Source organism: Caretta caretta, chromosome 2 (genome assembly GCF_965140235.1).
Source record: "Caretta caretta isolate rCarCar2 chromosome 2, rCarCar1.hap1, whole genome shotgun sequence".
Taxonomy (NCBI): Eukaryota; Metazoa; Chordata; order Testudines; family Cheloniidae; genus Caretta; species Caretta caretta.
Genome location: NC_134207.1, coordinates 189,567,666 through 189,580,809, shown reverse-complemented (window position 1 = coordinate 189,580,809; position 13,144 = coordinate 189,567,666). Strand labels below are relative to the sequence as shown.

The window sequence follows — 13,144 nt, the reverse complement described above, 5'->3', positions numbered from 1 at the left end:
TAAATACTGCACGTGTGCCCAGAGACTAGAATAATATATTTATCACAAAATAAATAAATATTGTATTATACTATAACAGAATTGTCTCAGCCTATCAACTTCTGGGATACTTTACATAACAGTTATGCAATTCCCTGCACTCTAGTTGGCTACAGCTCATTAACTAAATAAGTTTATGGAGGACCGGTCACCCAATGGTTATTAGCCAAGATGGTCAGGGACACAACCCCAAGCTCTGGGTGTCCCTAAACCTCTGATGGCCAGAAGCTGGGAATGGATGACAGAAGATGGATCACTAGGTAAGTTTCCCTGTTCTATTCATTCCTCTGAAGCATTTGGCTATCGGACAACAGGATACTGGGCTAGATGGACCATTGGTCTGACCCAGTTTGGCCTTCTTATGTTCTTAACATAGTGACAGCATGCAAGCCACTATACTCTGGCTACTGATAGCCTACAGCTAGCCATGCAGACAGCAGGTATTTGCATATTCACTGAATAATTCTTAACTACTGTGAAGTCATTATGCACAGCCTTCCACTCATGATTGGTTACAGTTTCAGAACTCCACATCTGTATGCCCACAACCACAGCCACCTCGGCTTCCCATCTCTATTCATCCTGTTAATCCACCTAATCCCAGCTATTAAATTCTGCATGTAGATGGAGTATACAGTCTAGAGGAGATCAGAACTAGTGTTCCCTCTTCACAACAAATGCATTTCAACATTTATATCAGTGGAAAGCCTGGAGTGCAGGCAACAAAGATTTCAGTAGGAGTCAAGGATTTCAGACTAGAAGACATTGCTGAGAGCATTACTTCAATATTACAATTCATCTAGTCAGACTGCCTTGAAATATCCATACTCCTTAAGAAGTTACTGTGCAGTGTTTAAAAAAGCCTACCTGAAATGACATTTTCTTTGCAGAAATATGTAGATGTAGGTCTTTCTTTTACTTAAAATGTATAACATTAACAAGTCAAACATGTTTCCAGTGAGCCACAGAACTGCCCTGTGTAAGCCACCTAATTACAAATGAGAATCACGCTAATATTCTAACCTTCCAAAGTAAGATTTACAGTTTCTGTGCTATGAAGAGAGCCTTAACGTCACTTTATGTCCCTGGTTCTCCTGCATGACAGCCTGACAATGCCCTGCTTGCTGGACCAGCTCTGCTGACAGCAGGGTTTCACTATATGCCTGGAAAGGAAAGGGTTTCTCTCAGGGATTCCTCGGGTTCTCTTCCCTCCCCCTGCAGAAGCTGAGCACAAACTCCAATGTACCCAATACTCAACCAGCTCTGGAGACATCTTGCTTTCTCTAATGAATCTGTATCTTTCTAAATCTGAACTACATGCTTCTTCTTAAAGAGCTGGGAAACAAACTGTATGATCAAAATCTGAACCATGAGTGCATACACCTATTAACTACTTCAACCTGAATTATTTGCTGACATGTAAAATGCACCAGGCATGTAAATCTTTATAAGATTCTACTGCAATAGCACCATCTTATCTCTGTTGTTGGACTTGTTAATTAATTGATCAATATGTTAGTTTCCTTAACAAAAGCAAATGAAAACTCAATATACCCTACAATCTTTGCTTTAACTTTGTTGTTGAAAGAGAAAAAAATCTTGCAATCGATGAAGTAAACGGTACTATAAATAACTAGAGGAAGAAGGTGAAAAAACTATTTTATTTTTCTCATTTTCTTTCCTCTAACTTAAAAACACTCAACTTTTCCTCCACTAGGTATTTATCCAGAAAAAGAGCTTATATTAAGAAACAGTAACAGGCCATATTACGACAAGAAGAATTATAGCAAGTGGACAGTATATAATATTTGCTCACCTTGGACATGAACAGTTCATCCACTCTGTGACAGTTTCTAGAGGGGAGGCTCCCTTTCCTGTAAAGGAGGTTATATTGGGCAACTCCACAGGTAAATCCTCATAAGGCACAGGGACTGTGCCACAGGTCTGGCAGTGGATTATGGGAATAGGTGTTCCCCAGTACCGCTGTCGCGATATTAACCAATCTCTTAACTTGTCACTTGTTAGGTCTCCACCTACTCCTTTATTTTTGGCCAGCTGGGTTAGGGCTTTTAAAGCTTCCTGCCTAGTCATGCCTGTGAACTGATAAAAAGAAAGACACACATTTGATATATGCTACTATTGACAATGCTGTAGTGGCACCATTATATTATTTTTCATATGCATTGTACACAAACCTAACACTCAAACTCTGATGGGACGGAGGTTCCAAGCGTTTTTAAGGTTCCCCATTTTTCTTCTGCTTCACACCCATTCATCTTCCAGGCTTCCCATATGTCAGTCACCAACCTTCTAGTCATGAGGATTAGATAAGTCTCCCTTGAAAGCCTATCAAGGTCACTCCCTTGATGGGCTGAATGGGTCATTGCTGAGGAAGGGCTTGTTCGGCACTCCTGGCCTCTGTTGGCCAGTTATCTGCAGTTAAGGTGGATTCTCCTTACTGCAAGGCATCCAGTATATTAGTACTCCAAGGCAGACATTGCAAGAGTATAGGTGGTAAATCAGACCTTCCCTCACATATTCATTCTGGGTGATTTTATACTTCACTTCTTCATATATTTTAAACACTCAATATCCCTCCCAAGTTAGACAGACACAAAACTTGTCTCCTACTGAACAACAATCCACCCTTCCTCAGACTAATACTTGCAGACTCTCAAGAACTCTTCAGTGTTAGTTTAGAGTTACATCCTTACACAGCCATGAAGCTGTCAAATAGCCTGTAATATAATTTCCAGTGAATACAACCAAGGGGACTAATATATTAACATTTAACCTGAAAAAAGAACAAATGTGTAAATGAAAAACAGAAAAAAAAATCAAGACATTTTCATGACGGAATTTATTATTCCTTCTCTATTGTAAAATTTAGACTATTATAGCATTTTTCTTCTTTCATGTATGTAAAGTTTTGAAGACTAAGCCTTGAAAACAAAATATTTGGTATTTTCCAGGTAGTGGGTTTTCGTATGCACTATCACTGTACTTTAGAAAGAAATGCAGTACAAGTGCACCAACCTCTCCGGAGTTGACTATGGTCTCCAAACCATCTGGTAGTGTTTCAATGACTTCAGAGAAAGAGAGACCTAGATTCTGGGCGACAGCAGCATCTTCTGGATTAGTATTAGGAATTCCTATCCATGGAAGGGGGAAAAAATCAGTTCCATAACTGGCTAACTTGGCTGCTCCTTGTCATTTTTTTGAGGAAAATATTTTCATCTATTGGCACTTATTTACTTCTTTCCAATGGCTTTAAAAAGACATTGGCAAGTTAAATTTTGCCAACATTTCACAAAATTTATAAAAACACGCTTGTGAAATTTGAGTGACAACAGTTATAACAAAACATTATCTTATAGTGTTTACAACCCAAAAATCATTATCACTGTGCTAGCTCAGAAGAACCTGAAAGTGATTGGGTCTGAAATTGACTAAAAATAAAGCTGAAATTGACTAATCTGTTTTCATTTACCAAATTGAGAGAAATGCAAAAGCTAAGCAAATAGCATAAATATATACTAAGTTAGTTGTTTTAAAAAATTTCAATTTTAATAACTGAAGGTGTTACTAAAAATAAAGGTAACGTTTTTTAAAAAACAAAATGACTTAACTTGACGAAGTCCTTCAACATTGCTGCCCCCTCTTTTTAAAATCTCGTCATTTACTATCAGCAAGTCATCTCCAGTAATTCCAATTCAGAGTAATGTCAACCTTCCATTCAGAATAAAGCTAGAGAAAGTAGTTCTTACTGCTGCCAGAATAAGCCATTCCGTCAGAATATTTAAGGCCACCGATGACACCTTTTCCCACTGTGCCTTATTACCTGGGACAGTCACACATTTTGAATACAAGTCTTTTCTAACCCCCACAGAATTCTTTTTATTGCTGCAACTTACCAATATCAAAAAGTGATTTATTATTTTAAAATAATCCTTGTTCACAATGTTACCGCCTGACTGCAATCTGTCCAGCAACTGCTGTGTTTCACCTACAAGGATTGCATTCTAGGGGTTAGCTAAGAAATCCCCATTTTTATCATACATATTTATATTCAAATATTAATTATATGTTGTTTGACATACTATATAACATGATGATGTATATCTTTCTACATTAGTTTGTTTTCATTTTGGGGGGTCATTTGTTCTATTTTTTAAAGAAGCTTGCATTACTAGGTTGGCCTCCATCAGCCAGAACAGCAGATTTATTGACCAACCCAAATGTCAGGTTATCTTTTTTCCTTCCTATTCTTGGAAACAACTTTTGACATTACAGATCTAGAGGCTCTCAAAACAAAACAAGCAAAAAACAAACACCCCCCCCCCCCAACCACCTTAGAATTATCACAATACAAACTTGAATTCAAAAGACTGTTTAACATACACCCTTACTCAGCCACAAAACTGCCCATTGAGTTAAATATTTCAGCTGTGTCGATATATGGAAATACAGAAGCAGATAACTAATGCAAAACAAAAAACAAACAAACAAAAAAGAAACCAAAATGTGGAATCACTATGAAACTCCACAGCAGAAGCTCCCTATTGCCATTCTTAAACCTCAATAAAGTATGGTATATCGGTATCTTACTAAGAACCCCCTTCAATCCACCACAGGTGGTTTTACCATACGCTGCACAAATAGAGGAAAGCAGCTCCCACATTTTAGTCTATTTTTCTTTAGAGAAGAGGACAATGCCACTGTCCTTTATCAAAACTCAACAGTTGGCATCCAGCATTTCCTGGGAAGAGCTGGGAGGTATCCAGCATACGTAAGACCAAAGTACATGCCAGTGAACAAAATAAAGGCTTGTCATCAAAAGTAATAATAGGAAATCTCAATTATTTGGCTTCTCCTATTCCAGAAATAGTTCTGATATACTTTGGCTCCCAAAAATATAATGGCGTATTAGTTACGTACTCCTTGGAGATTAAAGTGGAACTACTTGACAAAAATGTTGAAAGGAACTGTATTATATCAAATCATCACTAGGAGTCAATAAAGAAGATGACATATGGAAGTCATATTAATACTGATGGTATACCACACCCAAACTAATAAAGATGCAGCAAAATATCCGATCAATACTCAGACAATATTATTAAACTAATTTTTTATTGAATTTAGTTCTTACAAAAAGCTCCAGATTAACAGCCTGGAGATTGACTTTCTTTATCTAAAGAAAATTTCAAGATAACTTATTCATTCAAACTTTATGTTTGAAGCAATTTGTGTGTACAAAGCAACTCAATACATACACAAACAAGTATGTGCTAAAATTCTGAATGTGCAAATTTGGAGACTCTTGAAAATCTGGACTCTAAATAAAACAGCCAAGTTTGCTAAACATCTTGAAGAGGATGAATACCTTTAAAAAGTTAGGTTTCAGAGTAACAGCCGTGTTAGTCTGTATTCGCAAAAAGAAAAGGAGTACTTGTGGCACCTTAGAGACTAACCAATTTATTATGCATCCGATGAAGTGAGCTGTAGCTCACGAAAGTTTATGCTCAAATAAATTGGTTAGTCTCTAAGGTGCCACAAGTACTCCTTTTCTTTTTAAAAAGTTACAAGACTTTGTAACCATGGCTGGCTTTGCAAAGGCTGAGAGGGGGACACCGAAAAGGAAGGCATTGACTGACTGAGTGAGAAAGACGGAAAACACAGGAGAAAGACAATAAATGGAATCTTTAAGGTTTTAAAAAACACTTTTAGGACAAATTGAGCTAGGTTTTGTTTGTTTTTTTTAATCTCAAGGAAACTGAAAAGATCCAAGACACACTTTGTTTTGTTCCCTTCTGTCTTCCCTCCTCAATGTCCTCCCCCACACTTGTTCATATACATCTTCCAAACATGTATTAAGCTTTTACAGCTCTGTAAGACTATCTAAAACATTTTTTTGTGAAGGAAAATAAGACGAAGGTAAAAACAACCTAAAAAAATTTCTCACTTTAACAGTTCACATCAGTCACCTACATTTTACTGATTCTAAACTGGGCATAATAATACAGTCTATTATATGACTGGGCTAACGAGTTCCAACCCATGCTGTGAAACTCATACTATCACAGCTTGTAGGCTAGTCATATCACTTGATTTATTCAATCCATTTTTTCTAATAACTGTTCTGTTAAAGAATTTCTAAGAAAATTCAGCAGTTTATGAGAACATAATGAACTTAAAAACTGATTTAAAAAAGAACCCACCAAAAGGAACACTGTATTTTATTATTGATTTTTTGTTCAATCAGACCTCTGAAGTGGCCCTTGTTTTCCAGAAAGCTGCACATTTGGGCTAATATTCCACATGTGCCACCCAGCCTGGTCCTGCCCGGTAGGGTAGCACACATAGGCTAATCCTTCCCAGGACGTAAAAGCAGCAAGGTGCAAAGAAAAAAGCAGAAGAGAGTCTAGGAGAAGTAGCAAGGCAAGACAGAGCTGAGAGCCCTGGGGATGGTACATTCAGATTCCCAGTTTTGAGATCACTGACCATGATCAAAACACAATTACTGTACATTCTGTATTTTATTGATATCAAAACAAATACAACTAGATAAAGCCAAATTTGGATTGATGGTTTGATACATTATTGAAGTAAGGCAATTTTTAAGTTATCTTGTTTGGGGGGTTCTATTGTATGTAGGCACAGCAAAACTATACTGTTATGAGTTTGGGTCTTTGGCAAATATTTTTTACATTAAACATTGATGTGGTTCTGTTTTGGTATGTGTGAGAAACAGACACTCAGATTCACATGTCTTGTATTATAATTCTTAAGAGAAAATGTGGAGGTCTTCAAGCTTGGGGGTCTCACTACAGTCAGCTTTTAATTTTATTAATTTTTTATAATATATTGTAATGAAAGAGAAAAATATTACCCTGTCTCTTTGTATTCAGACCTGTAACAAATTCTCCGTAGCTACCTTTTCTTTCCCTTAATTAAGAAGAATATGGCCTCTAAAGGCCCTAAGACAGCCATTACCTTCAAAGGTTTACAGCAGCAGTTCTGGTACTCCAAAATAGTAACTGAAAAACCTGAATGGTGCTCTTGTATTTTAAATGTCACTTACCTATTTTAGTATCAATATAGTTCTCAAAATCTGATTTTGCAGAGATTACTATAGGAACCTCCTGTCTGGTAAGTAAATTCACTGCTGTCACTGATGTAAGACAGTCTGCAAATACACGTAAAGATCACAATAATTAAAATATGACACCAACAGTGCTAAGAATCTCACTTATTAACATGAAAATTTCTGTGCTTTGCATCCTAATTTTTTATGAAGTAACTCACTGAATCAAAGTACTTTCTTTATTTAAAGGGAGAGGCTCAAGTTAGAATCTAGTCAATTTCAAAATATGAATTTAAAGCTGTTAAAAGCTTCTATAGGTCCCGCTGCCACATTTTGTGACTTAAAAAACTGTTTTTCTGCTTCCTGATGGCATGTGAAAGATCCCCACAAATAAGAGAAATTAACTCAAAATACAGTAGAACCAGAGGAACAGAGAATGTGCAAAGAACTGATAATGTACAAAGTGAACCAAGTGAAATACATTATTTTCCTGCAATTTCTTTCAGGGTCACTCATTTTAGACATTTCTTGAAACAACAGTAGGTACAACAATTTCAGACCAAAGCATTATTTTGGCTGACAGTGTCCCTTTAAAATAAAATTCTAGGGCTGTCAATTAATCACAGTTAACCCATGCGATTAACTCAAAAAAATTAATCATGATTTACAAAATTAATCATGATTAATCACACTTATAACAATAGAATACCAATTGAAATGTATTAAATCTTTGTGGATGTTTTTCTACATTTTAAATATTGATTTCAATTACAACACAGAATACAAAGTGCACAGTGCTCACTTTATATTATTATTTTTTATTACAAATATATGCACTATAAAAATGATAAATATTTTTCAATTCACCTCATACAAATACTGAAGTGCAATCTCTTTATCGTGAAAGTGTAACTTAGAAATGCAGATTTTTTTTGGTTATATAACTGCACTCAAAAACAAAATATAGTGTAAAACTTTAGCGCCTACAAGTCCACTCAGTCCTACTTGTTATTCTGCCAATCGCTAAGACAAACAAGTGTGTTTACATTGACGGGAGATACAGCTGCCTGCTTCTTATTTACGTCACCTGAAAGTAACATTGTAAACAAGAGGCAGGCAGCATTATCTCCTGCAAATTGTAAACAACCTTGTTTGTTTGAGTGATTGGCTGACCAAGAAGTAGGACTGAGCGGACTTGTAGGAGCTAATGTTTTACACTGTTTTATTTTTGAATGCAGTTTTTTTTGTACATAATTCTACATTTGTAAGTTCAACTTTCATGGTAAAGAGATTGCACTACAGTACTTGTATGAGATGAATTGAAAAATACAATTTTTTTGTTTTTTTACAGTGCAAATATTTGCAATCAAAAATAAATATAAAGTGAGCACTGTATACTTTGTATTCTGTGTTGTAACTGAAATGAATATATTTGAAAATGTAGCAAAGATCCAAAAATATTCAAAATAAATGGTATTCTATTGTTGTTTAACAGCATGATTAATCGCACAACTAAATCACAATTAATTTTTTTAATCACTTGACGGCCCTAATAAATTCCAGTCAATCTGATATCTTGCAGAAGAAATAGGTATTGCAGCATGGAGGGATCTGACAGAAATAGATTTGGGAGCTCTCTCATATCTTTTTGCTCAGATAGTTGAACTAAGTTATCCTTCAGAGGTCAAGGGTTTTACCAGAGTAACTCCTACCATCTATCCCTCACAATGAGAGATGTCACAGGAAGTTGCTCACTTTCCCTCCCAGGCAGCAGAATAAGCAACACACAAAAGGCCTTGTAGAAACCAGAAATTTGGTATCTAAGAAAAATTTCTCAAGCAGAATAAGGGATTATCACGAACTCATATGAACTAGCCTTAGGTTGGGGCCAGAAACAAGAGAAAAGACAGTTGTTACCTTTTCCGTAACTGGTGTTCTTCGAGATGTGTTGCTCATGTCCATTCCACAACCCACCCTCCTTCCCCACTGTCGGAGGGATGGGGGGCACTGCCCCTTATACCGCACCATGCGGGCGCCACTCCAGAGGGTGCCAGAGCCAGTCCCCTACGGATACTGATGAGGGAAAAACTTCCGGCACCGGTGCATGTCGCAAGCACACACACCTAATATGGAATGGACATGAGCAACACATCTCGAAGAACACCAGTTAACGGAAAAGGTAACTGTCTTCTTCTTTGAGGGTTTGTTCAGGTCTATTCCATATTAGGTGACTCCCAAGCAGTGCCAATAGAGGTGGGTAGGAGTTTACGGACGTGTAGATCGCAAAACAGCTCTGCCAAACCCAGCGTCATCTCTGGCCTGTTGAGTAATGGCATAACGAGCCGTGAATGTGTGCACTGAGGACCACGTTAAGGCTTTACAGATATCCTGGATAGGGATATGTGCCAGGAAGGTCGCTGAAGATGCCTGAGCTTTCATTGAGTGGGCTCTGACAATTGGTGGTGGCGGAACCCCTGCCAGGTGGTAACAGGTCCTTATACATGAGGTGAATCAACTGGAAATCCTCTGCGAGGACACCAGAAGGCCCTTCATCCTGTCTGCTATAGCGATGAAGAGCTGAGTTGATTTACGGAACATTGATTTATAGTATGTTCTATGTTGATTTATGGTACGTTTTAAGTAAAAAGCCAAGGCCCTTCGGACATCCAGAGAGTGAAGACCCTCTCTTCACTGGTCTCGTGCTGTTTGGGCCAGAATACCGGAAGATGTCCTGGTTTAAATGGAAGGTGGATATCAACTTCGGCAGGAAGGCTGGGTGGGGCTGCAGCTGAACTTTGTCTTTGTAGAAGACCATGTACGGTGGTTCTGAGGTCAAGGCTTATATCTCAGAGACCCATCTCTCTGACATCAACATCACCGCCACCAGGAACATGACCTTCCATAACAGGTGGGAAAAGGAGCAGGGACCGAGCGGCTCAAAGGGCGGGCCAGTGAACCTAGAGAGGAACAAGTTAAGATCCCACTGTGGGACAGGAACCCATACCCACAAGAAGAGTCTCTTGAGCCCCCTCAAGAATCTTGACCGTTATGTCATGGGAAAACACTGTCTGTCCTTGGATTGGTGGGTGAAAAGCGGAGATGGACGCTAGATGCACTCTGATACAAGGGTTCTCAAACTGGGAGTCATGACCCCTCAGGGGTTCACGAGGTTATTACATGGGGGGTTGCGAGCGGTCAGCCTCCACCCCAAACCCTGCTTCACCTCCAGCATTTATAACAGCGTTAAATATTTTTTACAGTGTTTTTAATTTATAAGGGGGGGTCACACTCAGGTTTGCTGTGTGAAAGGGGTCTCCAATACAAAAGTTTGAGAACCACTGCTCCAACTGAAGAGTGCGCCAGCCCCTGGTTCCTCAAATGGAGCAGGTAGTCCAGGACAGCCTGTATGGAAGAACGCGAGGGAGAGATGCCACGTTCGGACCCCCAGAGGAAAACCTCATCCACTTGGCCAGCTAAGTCAGTCTAGTTGAGGGTTTTCTACTCCCCAGGAGGACCTGTTGGATGACTTCCGAACAGGCCCGCTCCTCTGGGTTCAGCCACACAGCATCCACGCCAAGAGGTGGAGGGACTCGAGGTTGGGGTGTAGGAGCTGACCGTGGTCCTTTGACAGCAGGTCTGGTCAGTTGGCCAGGGAGGGGCCGCTGACAAGTTCATGAGCGTGCCGAACCAATGCTGGTGAGGCCATGCCGGGGCGATCACGAAAACCTGAGCTTTGTCTCTCTTGTTCTTTGCCAGGACCCTGATTATGAGTGGAATCAGAGGAAATGTGTACATCAGGCTCCTTGACCATGACAGGAGGAAGGAGTCGGAGAGGGATCCCCTGCTCAGATCTCGCCAAAAACAGAACAGATGGCACTTCTTGTTTCCACTTGGGGAGTTCCTCACCTCTGGAAGATCATGCAGGCTACCTCCGGGTGGAGCAACCACTTGTGAGAGGAGAAGTCCTTGCTGAGCTGGTCCGCCAGTGTATTCTTGACACCGGGAAGGAGACAAGCTTCCAGGTGGATTTCGTGGCTGATGCAGAAGTCCCATAGACGGAGTGCCTCCTGACAGGGGGCTGACAAGCGCACTCCCCCTTGCCTGTTGATGTAGAACATCGAGGCTGTGTTGTCCATCAGGACTCGTACCATCTTGCCCAACAGGTGGGGCAAGAAGACTGCACATCAGCTGGACTGCTTGGAGCTCTTTGATGTTTATGTGCAACTTCGCCTCCTCCGGGGATCACATCCCCCTGTGTCTGGAGGTCGCTGAGATGCACACCCCAGCCCAGGTCCGAGGTGTCCAACTCCAACTCAATGGAGTGAAGGGGGTTGTTGAATGGAACCCCCTCCAGGACTGTCCTGAGGTCGGTCCACCATCACAGTGAGGTAAGTAACACCTGGGGAATGGTAATGATCTTTTCCAGGGGGTCTCGGAACTGGGAATAGATCATACCCAGCCATTGTTGCAAGGGCTGCATCCTGAGCGTGGCATGGCAGACCACGTAAGTGCACGCTGCCGTGTGACCCAGCAGATACAGACACACCCTGGTTGTAGTCAGAGGGAAGGCGGAGACTTCTGCAATGAGGTTTGCCAACGCGTGGAACCTTTCCAGCAGCAGGAATGTTCTGGAGCAGGTCGAGAACCGTTCCGATGAACTCTATCCTCTGCGCCGGCACTAGCATTGACTTTTTGTCGTTTACCAATAGGCCCAGGGATCGGCATGTGGCTTGAAGCACCGTGACATCCCTTTGGCTTCACTAGGAGCAGGATGTTACTCCAGTTCCTCTATGTATAGATATACCCAAATATATAAGTAAATGGCACAAGTGCATAGCTATACTATAGTAGAGGCGTGTGGCACTCTACCTCAAAGTAGCACCCTGGAACCCCCATATTGACCACTGTGATATAATTATGATATGTTTTGTACACAGTATGCCTTGTGAGGTATCATTTTAAAAGTCTCAATCTGTTGAACATTACTATCCTGTTGGATTGTATGTACTATCATTGTATGTGAAACTATGAAGTATTGCTATGTGTTTGTTACTGAAATATGGGGTAAGTGGAAAATGCCCACAAATAGCTTTTCAGTGGTAACAAAGAACAACTGACATGACAGATTTACATCAGGACCAGCCAGACATGTGTTGATTGCCCATCAATAAGAATCCACTCTCCCAGAGACTGCTCAGAGAGGGCATGTACCCAATGGGGGTTACCTAGCCCCCAAGTCGCAAAGGCTGGTGCATGTCCACTTTCCTTTAACGAAGTGGCAAACTAATTGATGAGCTTGCACGGTTCAAGGGGAGGTCTTGGGCTGTGTAAAACAGTACATTTCTCGGGTGCAAGTCTGGGGAAATTGGCTGGGGCCTCTCACTGTATAATTCATGAGTGGCATACAGAGCATTCATGCACCTTAGCTGGGTGTGTCCCTGCATGTTGTTGACTGAGTGATCACAGCACCTGGAGGGGTTTTGCTGCTTGTCATTAGCACATTGTGAGAGACAGCCCAGGGAGGAGAATTAATGGGACACAGTGGTCCCACAGTCCAGACTGTACCCAGAGGGTGTGTCACAAGGTGTGTAACTGTTTCCATTTTAAAGATTCTTTTCAATTGCTTATAACTTTCTCAAACTTCATTCTGGCTGAAATTTTCTAGATCTGGTCTCGTGGGAGGGTGAATTCCTTTGGGCAACTTGAAGCAACAATGATTCAACTATTTGTGTGTAGGAAATGTGTAAAAAATACACTTTTGCCATTATAAAAAGTAACACATGATCTTTACTGCACAGCTTTTGTGCTCCAGTCGTCTGGCATAGGAATATAAAAATTGGCAAGGATATAATCCCTAGAATGCAGCTGTGCCTTTCCCTGGGCCAATGAAAATCTGTTTTGATTTAGCTGAGTTATAAGAGCTTAACATGCATGTCTCACAGGCACAGTAGTTTTTAATAATACAACAGAATCCCTCTGATATCCCAGCTCCAGTTTCTCCTGGCTCCCATGGAAAAG

At 40.3% G+C, this 13,144-nt stretch overlaps 1 protein-coding gene across 3 annotated transcripts in view; it reads right to left on the bottom strand.

Moving 5' to 3' along the window:
• The window catches only part of LARS2 (leucyl-tRNA synthetase 2, mitochondrial), a 105,318-nt gene that overhangs the window by 33,004 nt on the left and 59,170 nt on the right, over positions 1 to 13,144 (bottom strand). For all 3 annotated transcript variants that reach the window (XM_075125681.1, XM_048838846.2, XM_048838845.2), the window contains 3 exons: positions 7,124 to 7,228; positions 3,076 to 3,191; positions 1,856 to 2,139 (listed from right to left, as the gene is read on the bottom strand). In XM_075125681.1, the coding sequence (XP_074981782.1) occupies positions 1,856 to 2,139; positions 3,076 to 3,191; positions 7,124 to 7,228 (505 nt within the window). The remainder of the gene's footprint in view (positions 1 to 1,855; positions 2,140 to 3,075; positions 3,192 to 7,123; positions 7,229 to 13,144) is intronic.